The sequence below is a fragment of the Peromyscus maniculatus genome, chromosome 9, assembly GCF_049852395.1.
Source record: "Peromyscus maniculatus bairdii isolate BWxNUB_F1_BW_parent chromosome 9, HU_Pman_BW_mat_3.1, whole genome shotgun sequence".
NCBI lineage: Eukaryota > Metazoa > Chordata > Mammalia > Rodentia > Cricetidae > Peromyscus > Peromyscus maniculatus.
Window position 1 is genome coordinate 102,831,502 of NC_134860.1, and position 18,635 is coordinate 102,850,136.

The window sequence follows — 18,635 nt, forward strand, 5'->3', positions numbered from 1 at the left end:
TTCATATATATATATATATATATCACATGTGCATGAATATATTCGAGTTATGGTGCATTAAATAAAGGTGTACAAATATTTCTTCTAGGTTCTTCTAATTATATTTGGCATATATCAGAAATGAAGTTGCTGACTCACAGGACAATTCTATTTTTGATTTCTTCAACATTGTTGACTGTCCTCTGTAGTAGCTGTACATGGTCTGGTCCCAACAGTGCACACAAGATCCAGTTTTTCCAAATCCTGTGTTTCTCACAGCTAACATTTGTAAGTCTTGCCTTTTTTTTTATGGTAACCATATTAATAGGTACCTTAATTTACATTTTTCATTATAATTATTCAATTTAATGTTTAAAGCCATATAAATATTATTGTTTCTAGTGATAATTTTTGAGTTTGTTTGTAAAGGTTTTTTTCGGGGGTGGGGGTTGTTAGCAAAGAATACATAAAACATACTGATCTCTCATTTCCTGATTAGTGATCTCTGGCAAAGTTTCTCAACCTGTGGGTTGTGACACCTTGGGAGGGGGGTGTCAAATGACTCTTTCAAAGGGTCATGTATCAGATACCCTGTATATGAGATATTTATATTACTATTATAACAGTAGCAAAATCACAGTTAAGAAGTAGCAATGAAAACAGCTTTGTGGTTGGGGGTCACCACAACATGAACTGTATTAAAGCACAGCCCTACGAAGGTTGAGAACCACGTTGAGAACCACCAATCTGTGGTGTTTCTCACAGCAGTGGGTCAGTGGCCTTAAACTGGTAACATTTTTACATTTCCTGGTGTTGAAGTCAGAAGAACTAACTGGGTTGGTTGGTTTTGTTTTGAAATGGCACTTGTAATTACATATATGTGACAATAAAAACTTCTGTTGGGCTTCACTTTTTAAGCCATGAAAACAGATATGTTCATATATTTTTAAAAGACTTCTTATAGTGATACAGAATGTCTTTGTTCAGAGTCCTGCAGTAAATCCCATAGAGTAGGCGGTGTGGACAACAGACGCCTTCTTCCCACAGTGACAAAGGCTGGAAGCTCTGGCATGGCTTGCATTCTGGTGAGGACATTCTTCGAGCACACTGTTTTCCATTAAAATTTTACTTCTCTCAGAAAAACAAACAAACAAACAAACAAAAAACACAAGATTATTGCATAAATGAAAAATTGAGGATTATATGCAATTATATTGCTTGACTTCAAATTATTGAAATTGAAACTAAGAATTCATCATAGATACATTATCTCTAAATAAATAATTAAATCAGAAGCTAGGAAGATCACTCAGCAGGTAAAGTATTTGTCAGATAGTCAAGAAATTTGGATGCTCAGAACCCATGTAAATACTGGAAGGGGCAGCCCAGTTGTAATTTCAGTCTCAGAGGTGGAGAAAGAGGGTCTCTGAGTAAACTGGTGAGTGAGACTAGTTAGTTATCACCACGCTCTGGGGTTTGAAGGTGAGCCTATACCACAAAGAATATGGTGGGGGAGTGGAAATCAAGGAAGATCCTCGGACCTCTACAAGCATGCACACACATGTGCACCAGCTCTCTCTGTCTGTCTGCCTCTCTCTCTCTCTCTCTCTCTCTCTCTCTCTCTCTCTCTCTCTCTCTCTCTCTCTCTCTCTCACACACACACACACACACACTTGTACCCATAAGTGTGAACATGTACCCACACATGTACTCACATCATACTTTCATATATGTGTGTGTGTGTGTGTGTGTGTGTGTGTGTGTGTGTATGTAATTTTAACATTTCATTCTTTAGAACACCATACCTAGGTTTTAAGCTGCTAATAAAAGGGACATCACTGGGGCTGAAGAGAGGTGCCTCAGTGGTTAAGAGCACTGGCTGCTTTTCCAGAGGACCCAGATTTAATTCCCAGCACCCACATGGCAACTCAGAACTGTTTGTAACGCCAGTTCCAGGGGACCTGACACCTTCATACACACATACATTCAAGGCAGAACATCAATGCACATAACATAAATAAATAATTTTTTTAAAAGGGACATCATTGCAAATATTTTGCACACATTAGCATATTTATCCTTATACCAGCCCTATCAGGTAGTTAATATTTTTGTATTTTCAGTTAAGAATCTGAATAGAAAAAGCAACTTCTCAATATTCTGCTATCATCTGGTCTTAGGAGGTCTGGGATTTGAAATCATAAATTTGTGCAGGTCTATTCTTAATTACTTTGCTATTAATACCTTTCTTGTAATAATTTGCTGACAGAAGAATTAAGAGAAAATTATTAAATTCTAAAGTATGCTCACAAAATTTCTCATCACTTAAAAAATCTGTGCAGGGTATTGCTTTACAATGTTACATGAAAAAAAGAGAGAATATAAAATTGAAAACAGAGACAGGCATGATGGCTCATACCTTTAATCCCAGCACTCAGGAGTGAGGCTGAGGCAGTGGGATTGTTGGGAGTTAGAGGCAAGCCTGGACTACACAGGGAGACCACATCACAAAACAAAAACAAAAACAAAAAACAGAAAAGAATATAGAAAATTATTAGGCTCAGCCTTCCCCAAAAATTATGTTTGGAAAAAAGGCCAAAATTCAATCAGTCTTCTTTTTGGAAATTTAATTTCTTCAGTTAGAAAATGTTTATTTTAAAACTCTGTTAAATTATAAAGCATACCTAAAAGTTCTTTATAGCTTATATTAATATTTTATAAGAGGCAAACTATTTTTTAGATAAAATTCACTCGAAACACTTCCAAGGTGACCGAGAAGATGGGAAGGGGGTTAGTGCTCACTGTGCAAGCATAAGAACCCATGTTCTACGTCCCAGCTGGAATAAAATTTACGTAAAATTTGGGTGTCCTGGCATGCTTCTGTAAACTATGCTGGAGGGGTTGCTGGGAGGTGGAGGGGAGGCGGAGACAGGCAGGTCCCACAGCTCCTCTGCCAGCTAACAAAGCTGAACACAGAGGACTCCAGGGCCAGTGCGAGAATTGTCACAAAATCAGGTGGAGGGCTGCAAGATGCTCATCATGTAAAAGGCACTTATCTCCAGCCTGGTGATTTGAGTTCAATCCCAGGAAACCACAGGAAGAGGGGGAGAAATGAGTCCCACACGCTGTGCTCTGACCTCCACACACGTGTGCGGAACCTCCACTCTGAATCAATTAAAACATGTAAAAAAAAAAATAGGTACAGAGCAATAAAAGAAGTTATCCTAAGTTGACCTTTGGCTGCCACACCCAACTCACACAGAAGTGCACCTACACACATACACACATAGATGTATACCTTACACACTCATACACACACACACACACACACACACACACAATTAAAAAAATTCTTCTGAGAAGTTTGATCAATGCCGCCCTATGAATTAGTTTGTCTTCAGTTAATTCTGAAGATGTTTTCTATATAAGTTACTAAGTGCATATTCCTTAAAGGAATGATTTTATTTGTCTGATAAACAAAATTGATAGTGCTTAAAACCAGACTTTTGAGCTGACATTTTAACCTCTGTTAGGTTGGCAAACAGACTGTGGCCGGAAGAAAAAGGACATGGTTCATAAATTATCCCTGTCTCCCTTCATTGATTTTAATCTACTGTGCAAGCTAAAAGTATCTTGGGGATAAGCCATATATATTTGACCTAAGATGACTTTTCATAAAGCAAGATATGTATTGTATACATCAGTCTGGATGTCATCTTAGATGTGTGGAGCAAACTCTTCAATTGTCAAGGTGAACCCTGTCTAGCTGCCAGCTGATAGATACCCAACTATTTGGCAGGCTCTAGATACACTAGATATTTTGTTTTCTTATTAAATGTTCACTCCACTACAGTAAGGTGGGTACATTCATTTTGATTTTTAATGAAGAAATTAAGATATAAAGAGAATACTCAACTTATCTAGGGTCAACTGATATCTAATGACAGAACCAGCTTTAAAACTCAGTTTTGCCTTGGGCTGTAGTTACAGAGATTAAATAAAAATATCTCAAATGGAAACAGCCCAATGTCTATTCAGTGATGATTATATAAATAAATCTTAGCTTATCCTTCAACAGAACATTATTTTGCCACATAAATAGTCCTACCACGTGCTGTAACATGGATGACATTCTATCATATCAAAAGGAAAACAATTTGAGTCATTGTTGATACATGTGCGGCTGCACAAATGTGTCCGTGTGTCACACACAGTCAGTTCTTTCCTTCCATCATGTTGCTCCTGGGGGTCATCAGGCTTGACAGCAGGTACTGTCACCTAATCAACCATCTCACCAGCCCAACACGGGTGAATTTTGAAGACTTTATGGTAATTAAAGTAAGTCAAAGAAAAAAAAAACCCAAATATATAATTTCACATAGATTAAATATTTTAATGAGGCAAAATGATAGAGACAGAAATCAGAAAGGTGACCAGTTCCCAGAGACGAGGAGGCGAAAGCAACATATAGTTGATATTCAATAGGCACACAGTTACAGTATGTGATGGTGAAAGCTCTGGATGTGAATGATGGTTGTAGCAGAGACAAGAAAATGTGAGTGTGCTTAATGCCAGTGAGCTGTACACTTAAAATGGTTAATATGGCCATTTTTCTATTGTGTTTATTTTACCACAATAATAAAGTGACTTTTTAAAACCTGAGTTGTAGTTTAGCTCATTATCGAACCAATACTGAATTAAGATCTTAGGAGAAACTGTACAATAATACATGAAAATAGAAAGGAGATGGCATTTAAGTGGCCAAACCCCATTTACACTTAGGGAAAGTCAAGGAGAACTATTAGAGGCTTCTTACATTGCACCTGTAAAGCGTGACACTTCTGTTATGTCTTGAGGTATTTGTTTGTTGAGACTGAAGATGCTTATTAAATGAAGTAGCGTTTTATCATCATCCCATCATTGTGATGGAACAGGAGCATCAGTCAATTAGTAAAGTAATAAGGGTGGCCTACTCTGTGCAGGGCCCATAGTAAGTTCTGAGAGAGAATGAACCCCATCCCAGTAACATTATGAATAAATCTTAATATCAGAGCTGAGGAAAGGGGAATCAAGCCTGATGAAAACCTACAAAGAAAGGCAAGCAGGCAGAACAGCTACAGTCTGTGAAAGGAACTTCAGTAGCAGCTGAATTTGATGCTCACAGAGGCAAATATAAACGCATTCATTCCTGAAACTAAAGATTGAGTAATGAAGGAAGCCATCAACCTTCACATAGGCCATCTACTGATGGACGGGTTCTGCATAGTTTACAGCTCCTGTTTCTGCTTTATAGGATGATTTTTCCCTCCCATCATTGATTGGGCATTGTCCTGGATGATTTTTATGTCAAGTTGACCAAGCTAGGGCCATCTGGGAAGACAGAATTTCATTTGAGAGAATGCGGTTATAAATTTTGCCTGTACTGCATTTTCGTGATTGATGACTGATGTGGGAGGACCCGGCTCATTGTGGGTGGAGCCATTCCTGTGCAGGTCATCCTGTATGGAGTGAGAAACAGGCTGAGCAAGCCATGAGGAGCAGGCAGCACTCCTCCATGGCCTCTGCATGAGTTTCTGCCGCCAGGTTCCTGCCCTGCTTGAATTTCTGCCCTGACTTCCCTCAATGATGGACTGTCATCTGGAAAACTATGAAATATAAACCCTTTCCTCCACAAGTTGCTTTTGGTCATGACATTTTATCACAGCTATAGAAACTCTAGGACAGGCATTTAAAACACACCCGAGAGGAATTCAGAAAAGGGAGGAACTCAACCGCAAATGTCCACTCTTGAAGCTCGCCTCAAGATCAAGAAGAATGAAAATGGATGCTAAGGGCTACTGCTAATGTCAAAACTATATCTAACAAAAGAGCCATTTCAATTAACCAACAAACCAACCAACAAACAAACAAAATAAAAAAAAAACTGCTGGCAAATCCAGCAACAACAAAAAAGTCAATGCTATGGAAAGCAGACAAATGAGCAGTTTAGAAAAGATGACCAAGATGCATCTAAACAAGTTCTAACTTACTATCATTAGGAGAAGCAAGACTCTTACAAAACTGGCTAAAATTAAATTAAAAAAAATTTACATGGTGTGTATGGGTGTTTTGCCTGCATGTATACCTGTGCACCTCTTGCATGCCTGATGCACCAGAGGCCAGAAGAGGGCATTGGAGCCCCTGGAAGTGAGTGGAGTTACAGATGGTTGGGAGTCACCATGTGGGTGCTGGGAATTGAACTGAGGTCCTCTGGAAGAGCAGCCAGTACTCCTAACTGCTGAGCCATCTCTCTAGCCCCAGAATGGTTAATATTTAAAAGCTGGTTTTTTTTTTTTGTTTTTTTGCAAACCAAATATTTGCAAAGCTGTAGATCAATTTAATTCCCATATACTGATTAGAAGAAAAAGTAATCTTATAACCATTTTGGAAAATCGTTTTGCAGTATCAGCTAAAGCTAAAATACACACACACACACACACACACACACACACACACACACACACACACACACACAAACCTACAAAGACACATATATTTATATAAACATTTATTACACACATATTTATAATCCAGCATATGCACTTGTAGGGACATACATTTTATAATATGAATACATCTATTCACCAAAACATGTATGAGAACATGTTTAGCAGTATTGTTCATAATGTCTCTCTTAGGCATTGATTTTTTTTTTTTTTTTTGTAACTCCTGCATTTTTGTGTTGAAAGTTCTGGCTTGAGGACTTGAATTTTTAAGGAAATAGTGTTGCTGTAGGTAGTTGTGGTGAAGATGAAGTCAGCACTTTGGCAGCCTAATCCACTATCTGGTGACCCCACAGAATGGAAACCTTTTTGTATAATCCGGCACACAAGGAATACCATAAGTAGATGAAGATAGAGAGTGAGTGCTACATCTACACACCACTGAACACAAAAGATTGCAAGTAAACCACCAGAAATTGTTGGGGAACCATGAAACTGAATTCTTTTTTATGGATATCTGAAGGAACTAGCCCTGTTGAAACCCTGATCTTGAACTTCTAACCTGCAGAACTATGTAAGTATACATTTATGTTTCTTAAATCACATAGTATACGGTACTTTTTATGTGGTGAGTCCCAGAAAAGGAATATAAGCCATACTTACTCAGTAAAACTTGTAAGAAATGAATGGTATATTCACCAATGGATATATAGTGACAGAACAGATAAACAACCACATTCAAAAATCTGAGTAAATATTAACAGTATAAGATTAAATAAATGAAACAGTAAATTAAATGTAAAATTTTCAACGTAAAAACTAATTTTTAGTGCCACTAGTCACATTGTTATTCCTTGCACAAGGGAAAAGATAGGAAACAAATCACTGTGTATTTTTGGGTGTTCTAGAAATAATTCTATTTCTTAATTTAGATTCTGGCTACATGAGATTATATTCTCTACAAAAATCACCAAGGTATAGACTTATGAGTTGTATACTTGCTTATGTGTGATTACACTGAAATAAAATACAGTTAAAGTAAAACTATAATATGGCACATCCCTCTTTGCTGTGGGATAATCCTTCTGTATGCTGTGAATATGTATTACTCTCATTGGTTAATAAAAAAAGCTGACTGGCTTATAGCAAGGCATAATAAGACTAGGCAGGAAAGCCAAACTGAAAATGCTGGGAGAAAGAATGGTGGAGTCAAGCAGATGCCAGCCAGCCAGCTGCTGAGCAAGCAGGACATGTTAAAAAATGAGGTAACAAGCCATGAGTCACATGGCAGAATGTAGATTGCTGTGGGATATCTTTCTGTGTGTTGTAAGTATATGCTGTTCCCATTGGCTAGTAAGTAAAGCTGTTCTGGCCTATGGCAAGAATGTAGTGAGACAACATGTATGAAACACTTAGAAAAACTCCTAGCAACATTCATAAACATTACTCATTATTACCATAATTATGATTGACTAATATGCCACATCATAATTTTACAACTGGATAAACAACTTCAGACATATTTTCTCTGGTGACACACAGTGAAGTCTATTACTTTATGATGACTTGGTATCTACAGAATAAGCCCAATCATACTAGAAAAACATATGCTGTGGTAATGATGGAAGACATGATTGGCTACAGTGTTATACAGAGATTATAATACTTATCCCAAAATTTAAGTGCAAACATTTTAAAGATTTTTATTTTCTTAACAGTTAATGGAACATTTACAATAGGAAAAGGGCTTCTGGAAACAATAGTCCTTTCTATTTGGATGGTTACATTTTTACTCGAGCTTCAGAATAATCTTTGGGACAGATGGAGAAGGAATTATGATGATGTGAAACATGAGCAAACCAGCTGAGCAGGTTGACTTACCCAAGGGCTACATTGCTAAGCCATGGCAAAGTGGAGACCAAGGCCATTACAAAATTAGTTGGCTAATTCTAGAAGTGAAGGGTGGCGGGGATAGTTCAAGGTGAATAGGAGAATGTTTTATTGAGCAATAATGTCCAATGGACCTTTCTGTGATGTAAGTGTTCTATATCTATGGTGATCATTATGGTAGCCACTAGACCTGTGGCAACTGAATATTTGAAATGTGTCTTGGGTGAGTAAGGAAAATAACTTGTAGTTTATATGTAAATGACCATATGTGACTAGGGCCTGTCGTGTTGGACAGTGTAGCTGTATTGTTTTAGGAAAAATGTCAAAATGGCCATGGCCATAGAGTGGAGGCTTAGTCAAGAGGGACAGAATCCTATTTACTTTATCTCTACATTTAGGTTTTCTTGCATCTTCAATTTTATATAAATGAAAAGGACTGTTTGACTTTCAAGCCTGAATATGTGCGACTCACGTTATCTTCAATAATTTGCAAAGAAATGATTTATGAATATTTTACTGCATTTGTGTTGTTTCAAAGCAGAAACCTGGAAAGAATTCATACCAATTTATACTTTTTGGGGGGCAATACATTTACTGGTCTCATTTCTTCTAATGACTGCTGGAGTTCTACTTTTCTGATTTATAACAGTAGTAGTGATTTTTTTTTTAAGTTTCAACAATTAAGCAAAGCTAAGAGAGAAGTGGTAAGAGATTGCAGATGTAGCCGAAGTGTCTGAACTTACCTCTCTAAGCTTCAGTTTGTGCACGCCACACACACACACACACACACACACACACACACACACACACACACAGAGTTTGGCATGTGAACACGTGGCATGAGGCAGAGGTCAACATGGGTGTTATTCCTCAGACACTGTCGACTTTGCTGTTTTGCTTTAGGCAGGGTCCCTCACTGCCCTGGGACCCCCCAGATAGACTTGGCTGGCTGGCTACTTAGCTCCAGAAATCCACCTGTCTCCGTCTCCCTACTGCTACAAGCCCAAGCGTGTGCCACACTGCCTGCCTTCTAAATTGGAGTTCATGGAATCAAACTTGACAGACTTAACTATCTTCTCAGTGCCCAAAACCAGTTTCCTTTTCTTTAAAATGAAGGTGTTGAGCTGGGTGATCTTGTAGTTTTGGGCGGTAAGCACACAAATGCTAGAGTTTTATGACTTTTTCCTGGAGAGTTGGTTTCTAGCCAAATGTCACCATCATTCTTATCATCTGCTTCATTCAAACCAACAAAAAGTTTCTACTATATATGCTGAATTAATATGTGCACACATGTTTGGATCATTTATGTGTCTGTTTTTAAGAGTACCTGGAGAAAGAAGGTTAAAACTTGATGTCTTTGATTTAGAGGGACTCTCTCCTGAAATTTGTTTGTTTATTTATTTATCTTGAGACAGGGTCTCATTATATAGCTCTGGTTAGCCTGGAATTTGCTATGTCAACTAGGCTGGCCTTGAACTCCCAGAGATCTGCCTTTTCTTCCCAGAGCTGGGATTAAAGGTGTGCACCACCATGCCTGACTCCGCAGCTCTTTTAGTAAATATCCTTAGCCACCAAAGTTTATAGGTGTTTCAAGGAAACTTCACATACAAGTGACAAAGTGCAATGTCAAAGGAACTTCCTTCTGTCCACAATGTTCACTCTCCGAGGCTCTAGCAGACACCAGCCTTTTCTCTACTTGAAAGTTAGGGACAGGAAGTAGGTTTGAGTTGCTTCCTGCTTTTGAAAAAGCAGCATCTGGGAAGTCATTTTGCCTGGCTATCATCTTTATTCATCCTTTTGGATGCTAGACATCTCTTATGCTCAGTACTGAAAATAAGGCAGCCTCATATGGTGACCTTAGTGCTGAACGAGAGACACAGACTCACTGTGGAGGAATGAGAACTGTGCTCACTAACATGGAGAGACATCCCTTTTTCCTAGTATTTTCCATACCTTTTTTTTTCTTACACAGAGATCACATATTAATCAGTTAAAAGAAACCTATCACAATAGGCAATAAAGCTCAGGGTCATATTTGATTTCTTATAATGGCAAGGATTGACTTACAGAGAAAAAAGGAGACAAAATAACATCACACAAAGCTCTGCTTAGTATAGTCAAAGAACTAGAAGTATTCAGGGTATAGAAGAGATTATTGTAATAACTATGTGTTGTTCAAATTCAAGTTTGAACTCCCTAATGCAAAATGGCTATTGATTTATTCAAATTTGTTTTCCATACCCAAACAATGGGAAAAATAAAAATGCTAATTACAGTGTCAGGACTGAAATACAGTTAATCATACTTCTTATCTTCTTGAATTATTGCCTAATGATGCCTCTACACAACTACACCTAAGCACTTTATATGAGATAAACCTGACAGTAAACAAATATAAGAAAATTATTTTAATCTATAAGCTACCTTTTAGGTACCTTCCTTTTCTTTCTATTCATACTCTATTCTACAGAGACCATTTTAGCTTATGTCTAAATAAACCTGGGATACAGTTCAGCACATCAATATGGCCAGGGTGTAGTCTGATTAATCAGTCAAAAGTAGCATTGCTGTGATGGCATTTTAAAGTACGGCTGAAGTTCATCATCAGTTGACTTGAAGTGAAGGTTATCTTCTAGAATCTAAATGGAGCTGATTTAATCGCTTAATTGTATTTAAAAGCAGAGCTGGGTTTCCCTAAGAAGATTTTTTTCTGCCTAAGACAGAACCTTTAGCTCCTCCCAGAAAGGCAGAGCTTTAGATCTTGAGCTGTCTAGCCAGTTACCCACAGTTACATGCACTAATCTATGAAAACAAAAACCACATATAACCTCTTCAAAACAAACAAAGCTAAAAAACAAACAAAAAATCCAAACCAAAAATATATCCTTTTGGGTGGTAAGCCTAGCCTTTACTGGCTGAGCCATCTCTCCAGCCCTCCCCAAGACATCCTTAACATCTATTTCCTTCTGTTTCAGTTTCTGTAGCTGAATTCTGATGGACGGAAGATAGTTTCATTTTATATTTTCCCTTTATACTGGAAGAGAACAAGGAGGGAGCAAAAAAGCATGTGCCACATTGTCAAATTGCTAACTTTACATTTTCTCTGAGCTGAACAGATGACAGGATCTCATAACCAGCTAAATATGGAACACGATATGATGCTAAATTGAGTGCAAGCCTACAACTGCTTTAAGGACAAATATATACAGTAATGTTGAAAAAGTCTGGATTGATAAATGTGCTTGTTCTCATTTACTAAAGTGAAAAGCAGACTTCCACATGCTCTGAAATATATTTTAGAATATTAAAGTTCAGAAAATGACAATGAGTTTTAGTTAGATATAGATAGAAGTCTCTAGGAGAAGGTAATTTACTTTTCAGTCATTCTGTAGATAAATGTACAAAGTCACATATATTTCTTCAGTTAATTGTCAGGATTTGGGTCCCACTATCCGCCAAAAGCTAGAAGCTACTTTGAGGATAACATATTTACATGTTGTACAGTGTAGAAGGAGTAACCCAAAACTAAAAATCTCCAGAGATGGGATCCCTTGCCAATCTGTGATTTAGACCTGTGGCTCTCGGTGGGGAAGAACATCTCTACTGCTCTTAAACTTATGGGAATCTTAATGAAGAATTCAGTGTATGTATATGCCGCTCAGCAGACCTGCTTAGGAATGATGATGGTGAATAAAATCGGTTTAGTCACAGAGGGAATGGCTATTCCTCTGGGAAGGTGGGGTAGTCCCCAGAGAAAAGTGAGTGTCCAACAAAGAGTTTCCTATGACCTCACGTTATTGTTCTATTGAATAACATCAAAGTTGTTCTTACTGTGAGGGTTAAAGACACATCACATCTATATGAGAAGTGGACACGAAAGCTAGCCACAAAATGACAGTTGTGGTTATTTTAACACAATTTTGATAGTATCAATAATATTCTATCATTTTACATCTTGGTACTTGCCTAGGTTGGGCTTTCTAGAAAGCAGATGCTGACATAAAATTAAGGTTCACTGGGGAGTAACGAGTCGGAAAGGAAAAAGGGCTAGGCAGGGAGAGCAGCCCTAAGATGATGCAGATTTGACCAAGTACCTGCTCAACAGTTTGGTGAGTTTGGCTTAAAGAGGTCTGGTGTTACAAAAGAACAGCTTAGGCATTGTCCAATTGCCTCATCAGTGAGTGGCTGGATGCTGTCCAGAAATGAGCATCACTTCAGGATTAAAGCCTCAAAGCCAATAACCGGAAGATGCTGGTGGCCCACATTCCTTACAGCTGAGCAGACCAAACTTTCCTGAAAGAGAATCGGGGGCAGATATTCTACCCAGGATGGCATGCAGCACTTGTAAACATTTGGGTGGTTGTATTTGGAGATGCAATTTGATTGGGTTCGCAAGAAGTGTTAGTCAACTACAGTAAAATTCTACAGTTCCACTTGAGGTGGCTTCGGGTAATGAATCACCATCAGTTTTTTTTTTTTTTAAGCTAAGTGGAGTCATTGTTAAAAGATCAAGTGTTGAAAATATTACCAGATATTGTTTAAGACCTCTAGAGAATATTGTCATTTCTTGTTTCAGATCTCTTAAGAGGATTTCTACTTCATCCCCAAGGAGTGGCTCCCAGGGGACATGTGAGCATCTTGTTTTGTTGTGGTCGTAGGTTAGTTGACATGGGGAAAAGTGATCAAAAAGCCTCTTATGCAGATGACAAGAAAGCATCATGATTTCCTGCGGATGAAAAAGGTAGAACTGAAGGAATTCAGACGGGCTATTTACGATGTATCAGAACTTTCTCTCTTCTGCATGAGTGCCACGGGAGAGATGGAGACAAGGACTTGTTCTTTTTTCTAGGGTGCAATATTTAGCACAGTGCCTAACACTGTAGAGGTTCTGGTGCCTATCACCACTTACTGGTGACTTTAGCCCTGGTAAAGTGGCTCACTCTCTTTGTGCCTTAGTTTCTCTTTCTGCTAAGTGATGTCTGCCTACACCCGAGAGTTGTGTGGAGGCTAAAACGACACACACAGGGACGAGATTCAGGAGATGCCAGTGCCTTGTGCTGGTGCTTTGTTCCACTGTTCTCTTTTACTTCCTCCCCGAGAATGTGTGGTGTCATTGAATTGTGTCATCTGCTCTGTGAGAGGAGAAACATATTCAGAGAACCTGGGCGGGGGCAAAGTGAAACAACTGATATCTAAACAGGATTCAGGGTGTCTACTTTGAGTCAGGTCTCTGATTTTCAATGGCTCCTTTTTCTTAGAAGTAATGAAATTTAAAAACAAGTGAATTTAAGCGGCTAATGAAAATAAAAGGACATAAAAATTCAATTCTAAGTCATCTTTATAGATAAGAAGTTGTATAGGAATCTAATTTTCTTTGCTAACATTAGGTGTCATGAAAGATAATACTATTTAGGGTGATAACTCTAAGGGGGAGCTAGCATTTATACCAATAATATCAATGAGATGACATGCTTATTACTTTAGAATTTAAAATATATTACATTGGAGCACATGAAAGCAAATTTAAAGAAAATTAGGTATGGCAATATCATTTATTATTGTTAGACTGGTAATGGTGATATTAGATATTTCAAGATGGCCCAAATAGAGATCTGATGAATGATTTGAAAAAAACAAACAAAACAAAACATCAGGAAGACTTAACTTTTTAGTTAACGATTTTCCAAAGATTATTGAACTTTGTTGTATCTTGCTGGTTGAACCAGTTGTCCAGGCTCCTCTATTGGCTTCCTTTGTTTTAGAATTCTCCTCTGTACATGTATGAAAGTAAAGTGAGAGGTTTTCAGATCCCCCCAGTTCCCCTCAGGGGATCTCCAGAGTAAGATAATTTATGGAGAAAGGGCTTGGTTATCTTAAAAAAGATGGTTGGGCCAGATCAGGTGGGGTCATAGTTCTTAGGGTACAATAAGTAGATGTTTTGATTAAAAGGTACCTTTTGCTGGTCCACCATACTCTTCTTCTGGCCAGAGAAACAAGCTCTGTTGTGGAATATAATTTGAACTAGGCAAAGATGTGTCACATTTGTTTATGCTGTGGAATACTATTTCAGCCATGTGAAGGTGCTACATCCGCTTATGCTGCATGCGTTGAACGATGTAAGGATATGTGTTTAATTATGTAAGGATGTGTTGAATTTGTTTCACCTTGCCTGCCTAAGGCACCTGATTGATCTAATAAAGAGCTGAATGTCCAATAGCTAAGCAGAGAAAGGACAGCGGGGGCTGGCAGGCAGAGAGGATAAATAGGAGGAGAAATCTGGGCTCAAGACAGAAGAACGAGAGACGAGAATGAGGGAGAAAGAGGGGCCAGAACCCAGGCAGCCAGCAGCCAGACACTGGAGGAAGCAAGGAAAGTAAGATACACAGAAGAAAAGAAAAGTAAAAAGCTACCAGGCAAAGGTAGATGAAAAGAAACGGGCTAATTCAAGTTAAAAGAGCTAGCCAGAAACAAGCCTAAGCAAGGCTGACCATTCATAACTAATAAGTCTCCATGTCATGATTTGGGAGCTGGTTGATAGCCTAAAAGAAAAAAGCCTGGTACACCCTGTGCCTTGTTAGAGAGAAACAGATGCACATACACAGTAGGTCATGTGTTGCTAGCCACCAGGTATTATGATATTCCACAAAAAGTTATGCCTTAGTATTGTCAAATCTTAGTATTACCCCAGTATGACCACAAAAATTCTACCTCATTTCATTATTTTCTTCTGTCCTCATTTCCTATTTCGGAAGGCTTCTTTGTAAGGCATAGGGATATGTCTGAAGAGTCAGCTGGATTCTTAAATCTTTTACTACCAAGAAGGGGGCAAAAGAAAGAGGCAGGAAAAGTCCTGCTCAGGATTTTCAGGGCAGTGAAACCATTCGGTATGAACTATAAGGTGCATCGTTATGGCATTATTTGTCAGAACTCATAGACTGTACAATACTCAAAACGAACCCCAAGACAATCTATGGACTCTAGGTGACAATGGTATGTTATTGCGGGTTCGACAGCTGCTACAAATGCCCTCCCTGTTCTACCGAGGAAGGCTATGCATAAGCGGAAGCAAGAATATGTGTGTTTTTCCTTCCTCGAAATTTTACTGTGACTCTAAAGCCGCATATATATATATCTATATAATGTACACTTATTTGGTAACTCATTACCTCATTAGTGATTTGAACGACTGCCCTGAAGATGGCTCTGGGCTTGGGACTACCAAGAGGGCGATTCGCTCTCACGTGCTCTAGGAATGCACCTCCTCTCCCCTGAACGTTCGCCTTCGCAGTGACGGTGCATTCGCTCGCCCCACAGTGAAACCTGCCCTCTCGGAAAAAGTCCAATCAAGCGGGGCGATTGTTTCTTTCTTTTTTTTTTCTCCCCCCGCTTCTTTTGCCACCGCCCACTCCCGACAGGCTGACACCCTGGAGATCTCCCCGGGACTTGCCTGACTTTTCCATCTCCTCCCACCTAGGGACACCTTCGCAGCCGCCGCCGGGACGCGGATGGGACGCCGGCGGAGCCAGCGAGCATGCGCGTCCGCCCCGAGCATGCTCAGTAGCTCGCGCGGCTCCCCGGAGCTGCGGCGCGGCTCGGCGAGCGACCCGGAGGTCTCCGCCGGAGCAGAGGGAGCGGCAGGAAGTGAAGCGGCCCCGCCGGGCGAGCGCGGCGGCAGAACCCGAGGCGGCGGAAGGGGCTCTGCGGCGGCGGCGGCGGCGGCGTCCACCGGGGAGGCCGAAGGAGCTGAGCCCCGAGGGGACACGCCCGCTCGGAAGCCAGACCCCGAGGCGGGCAGGATGGATCACCACCAGCCGGGGACTGGCCGCTACCAGGTGGTGAGTGCGCGGGCCCCGGGGGAGGGGGACACCCCACGGCCGCCGCCACCGGGCCACCCCCGGAGAGGACCGGCTGCCTCCCGGTCCCCGCGAGACCCTTCCAGCCCCCGGCCGCAGCCGACGGCCTGCTTGCTCCGCACCAAACCCCGCTGCCTTCCCCGACCTCCCCGACCCGCTCCGGCTTCGGGTCCCCTCCTGTCATTTCCTTCCTCCCTGACTCAGACACGCGTGAGACCTTGTCGTGGGGTTTCCTCCTCCGGCGGCGGCGGGGCTGCGTGCACGGACCTGTCAGGGAGGCGATCGGCGGCGTCACAGATGGAGTGGGGTGGGTGGGGGTGAGCGCTGTGTAGAGTGGGGTGCAGCTGGGTTGAAAACCGGCTGTAGGGGCTGTGTGGATCTGTGTGGTGGGGGACGAATGTGCCTCTCTTCTGCTTAACCTTGTCACTCCGCCCTTGTCCATTCTCTTAGTATTAAAGGGATCGTTTGTTGGGGGGAAAAAAAATATCTGTCCCCACTGTGTGTGTGTGTGTCTGTGTGGGTTTCGGTGGGCATGGAGCGTTTTATTAGAAATAAATTTCAGATCTTGTTTGGAAAAAAAATAGTTTTCATTTAATACAGAGTTTTACCTCTCACTGTGTGTATAAACCTCTAACTATACTTAAATGAGCGAAACGTGCCCTGTATTTTCTTTGTCAGAATTTCTGTATTTTTTTTTCCCCTTCGTGTGTTCTGATGGTGTCGTTGGGGATAACTATCGTAAATGTCATGGCCAGCAGTATTGGCTGTGCTGCGTTTTCGTTTATAAACTTCCAGGTGGTGTAGTGAAACCTATTGACCGAGGGAGAGGAGAAAAGCACTTGGGCATGTTGTTGATGGTGCGTGTGGTAGTTTATAAAATTGTACAGTTGGTCCCCTATGTCACCTTTCCTGTCTGTTAGCTCGTGTGTTGTCGCTCAGGCATTTCCATCAAGTGCCTTTTGACAAATGCCAAGAATTGTGTAAGAGAGGATCGTGCCATAACTAATTTTTCATTTTTCTTTGGTAAGGCTTCCGCATCATTTGAGTTTATTTGCTGTAACACGGCCAAGTGATTCAGATTATGAACTTTCTGAAAAATTTCAGGATGGCTTAGGAAAAAAAATTGCCATTTTATAGAAGGTGCTTTTCAAGTTGTCAGTTTTGGGTGGCATTATACTTTTTTATTTTTATTTTATTATTTTTATTTTTATTTTTTTATTTTTCCGGAGCTGGGGACCGAACCCAGAGCCTTGTACTTGCTAGGCAAGTGCTCCACCACTAAGCTAAATCCCCAACTCCAGCATTATACTTTTAAAGACACTTTTCTAAGTGTTTGTAAGAAAGAAATGCCGCTGATAAACATCTTGGATAATTTTAACATTGATACTTCTTTTTCAAATCTTTCCCATTTCTATTTGTGTCTTGTAGTGATATAAATTGATTTGGATTCTTTCTTTGGTCTGATTTTCCTTACTGTGCTCAACCATGGTGGCTGCTTACAATAGTTTTCATGGTAAACAATTTATTATGTTGTCTCTTTTGCTTTCAATAGATGTAACTAGTTGGAACTATTTTTCCCCCTCAAAAATCTCTCCAGATAAAACATTGTTTACTTTTACTGTTAATTTATTTTCTTTTTGTCTTACTTTCAAAGTAGGTGGAAAATGCCACATTTGCCCGCCCCCCCAAAACTGAAGCTTTGTCCCTATATAGACTTTGAATGGGTGGAGGCACTCCGTAAGGGCTGAGGGCAAAAATTGTTCTAAATCAATTACTTATTTTAGGTAGAATGGTATTTTATTTTTCTTTATAAGTAGAAGCATTAGAGAATTTTATCACAGTTTAAATTTGCATTTAAATTCTTTTACTTGTGCGGTTACACAGTAAGTCTCTTGGTTTGCTGAGAATGGCTTCCTATTACGTAACTGGGAACATGGCATGGGTACAACTGAATTTCATGTTTTGAGTAGACTTTATAGCTAGTTCTCAATCTGGAAACCCAGTTTATATGATGGATACGACTATTCTATGGCTGCCTTTAGCTCAGGTCTTATTTTGAAACTCTAGAATGATTCATAAACAACTTTGGTTGTTGTGTGTTAAGGTATGATTAGGTCAGGAGATAGGGAACTGTATGTAGGGCTGAGAAATGCTGTGCTGTGCTACTTGACTCTTATTTAAAGAGCTAAAACTCACCTCTAAAGACTGGTGATGCCTGGACCACCAGAATGACCTACTGTGTTTTAATGCATGTATATATACACTTTATCTGGACCATCTAAAGTGTATTATTATTGCTTCGGCTAGCATATTAAGTAGTGAACTTTATAAGTTCTTTTTGTACTTTCACATCCCACATATACATATGTATGTATGTATACATGGGTATGTATAAATTTAAATCTAGATTCCCCTTATTAGAAAACATGTG

The 18,635-nt window shown here is 39.9% G+C and overlaps 1 protein-coding gene and 1 long non-coding RNA gene across 3 annotated transcripts in view; one reads left to right on the forward strand and one right to left on the reverse strand.

Moving 5' to 3' along the window:
• Positions 1-824: 824 nt before the first annotated feature.
• On the reverse strand, positions 825-16,744 carry LOC121832408 (uncharacterized). Its single transcript, XR_013042597.1, has 2 exons — positions 16,422-16,744; positions 825-15,671 (listed from the first exon to the last, which is right to left on the reverse strand). It is a non-coding gene; the product is annotated as an uncharacterized LOC121832408 (long non-coding RNA).
• Ndfip2 (Nedd4 family interacting protein 2) overlaps positions 12,949-18,635 on the forward strand; it is a 53,331-nt gene continuing 47,644 nt past the window's right edge. The window contains exons 1-2 of one of the 2 annotated variants that reach the window (XM_076545544.1): positions 12,949-13,092; positions 15,826-16,186. In XM_076545544.1, coding sequence (XP_076401659.1) covers positions 15,857-16,186 — 330 coding nt within the window. In that variant the 5' untranslated portion in view covers positions 12,949-13,092; positions 15,826-15,856. Of the gene's footprint in view, positions 13,093-15,686; positions 16,187-18,635 lie in introns of those variants that run through there. The other variant, XM_006977966.4, reaches the window with a different exon arrangement.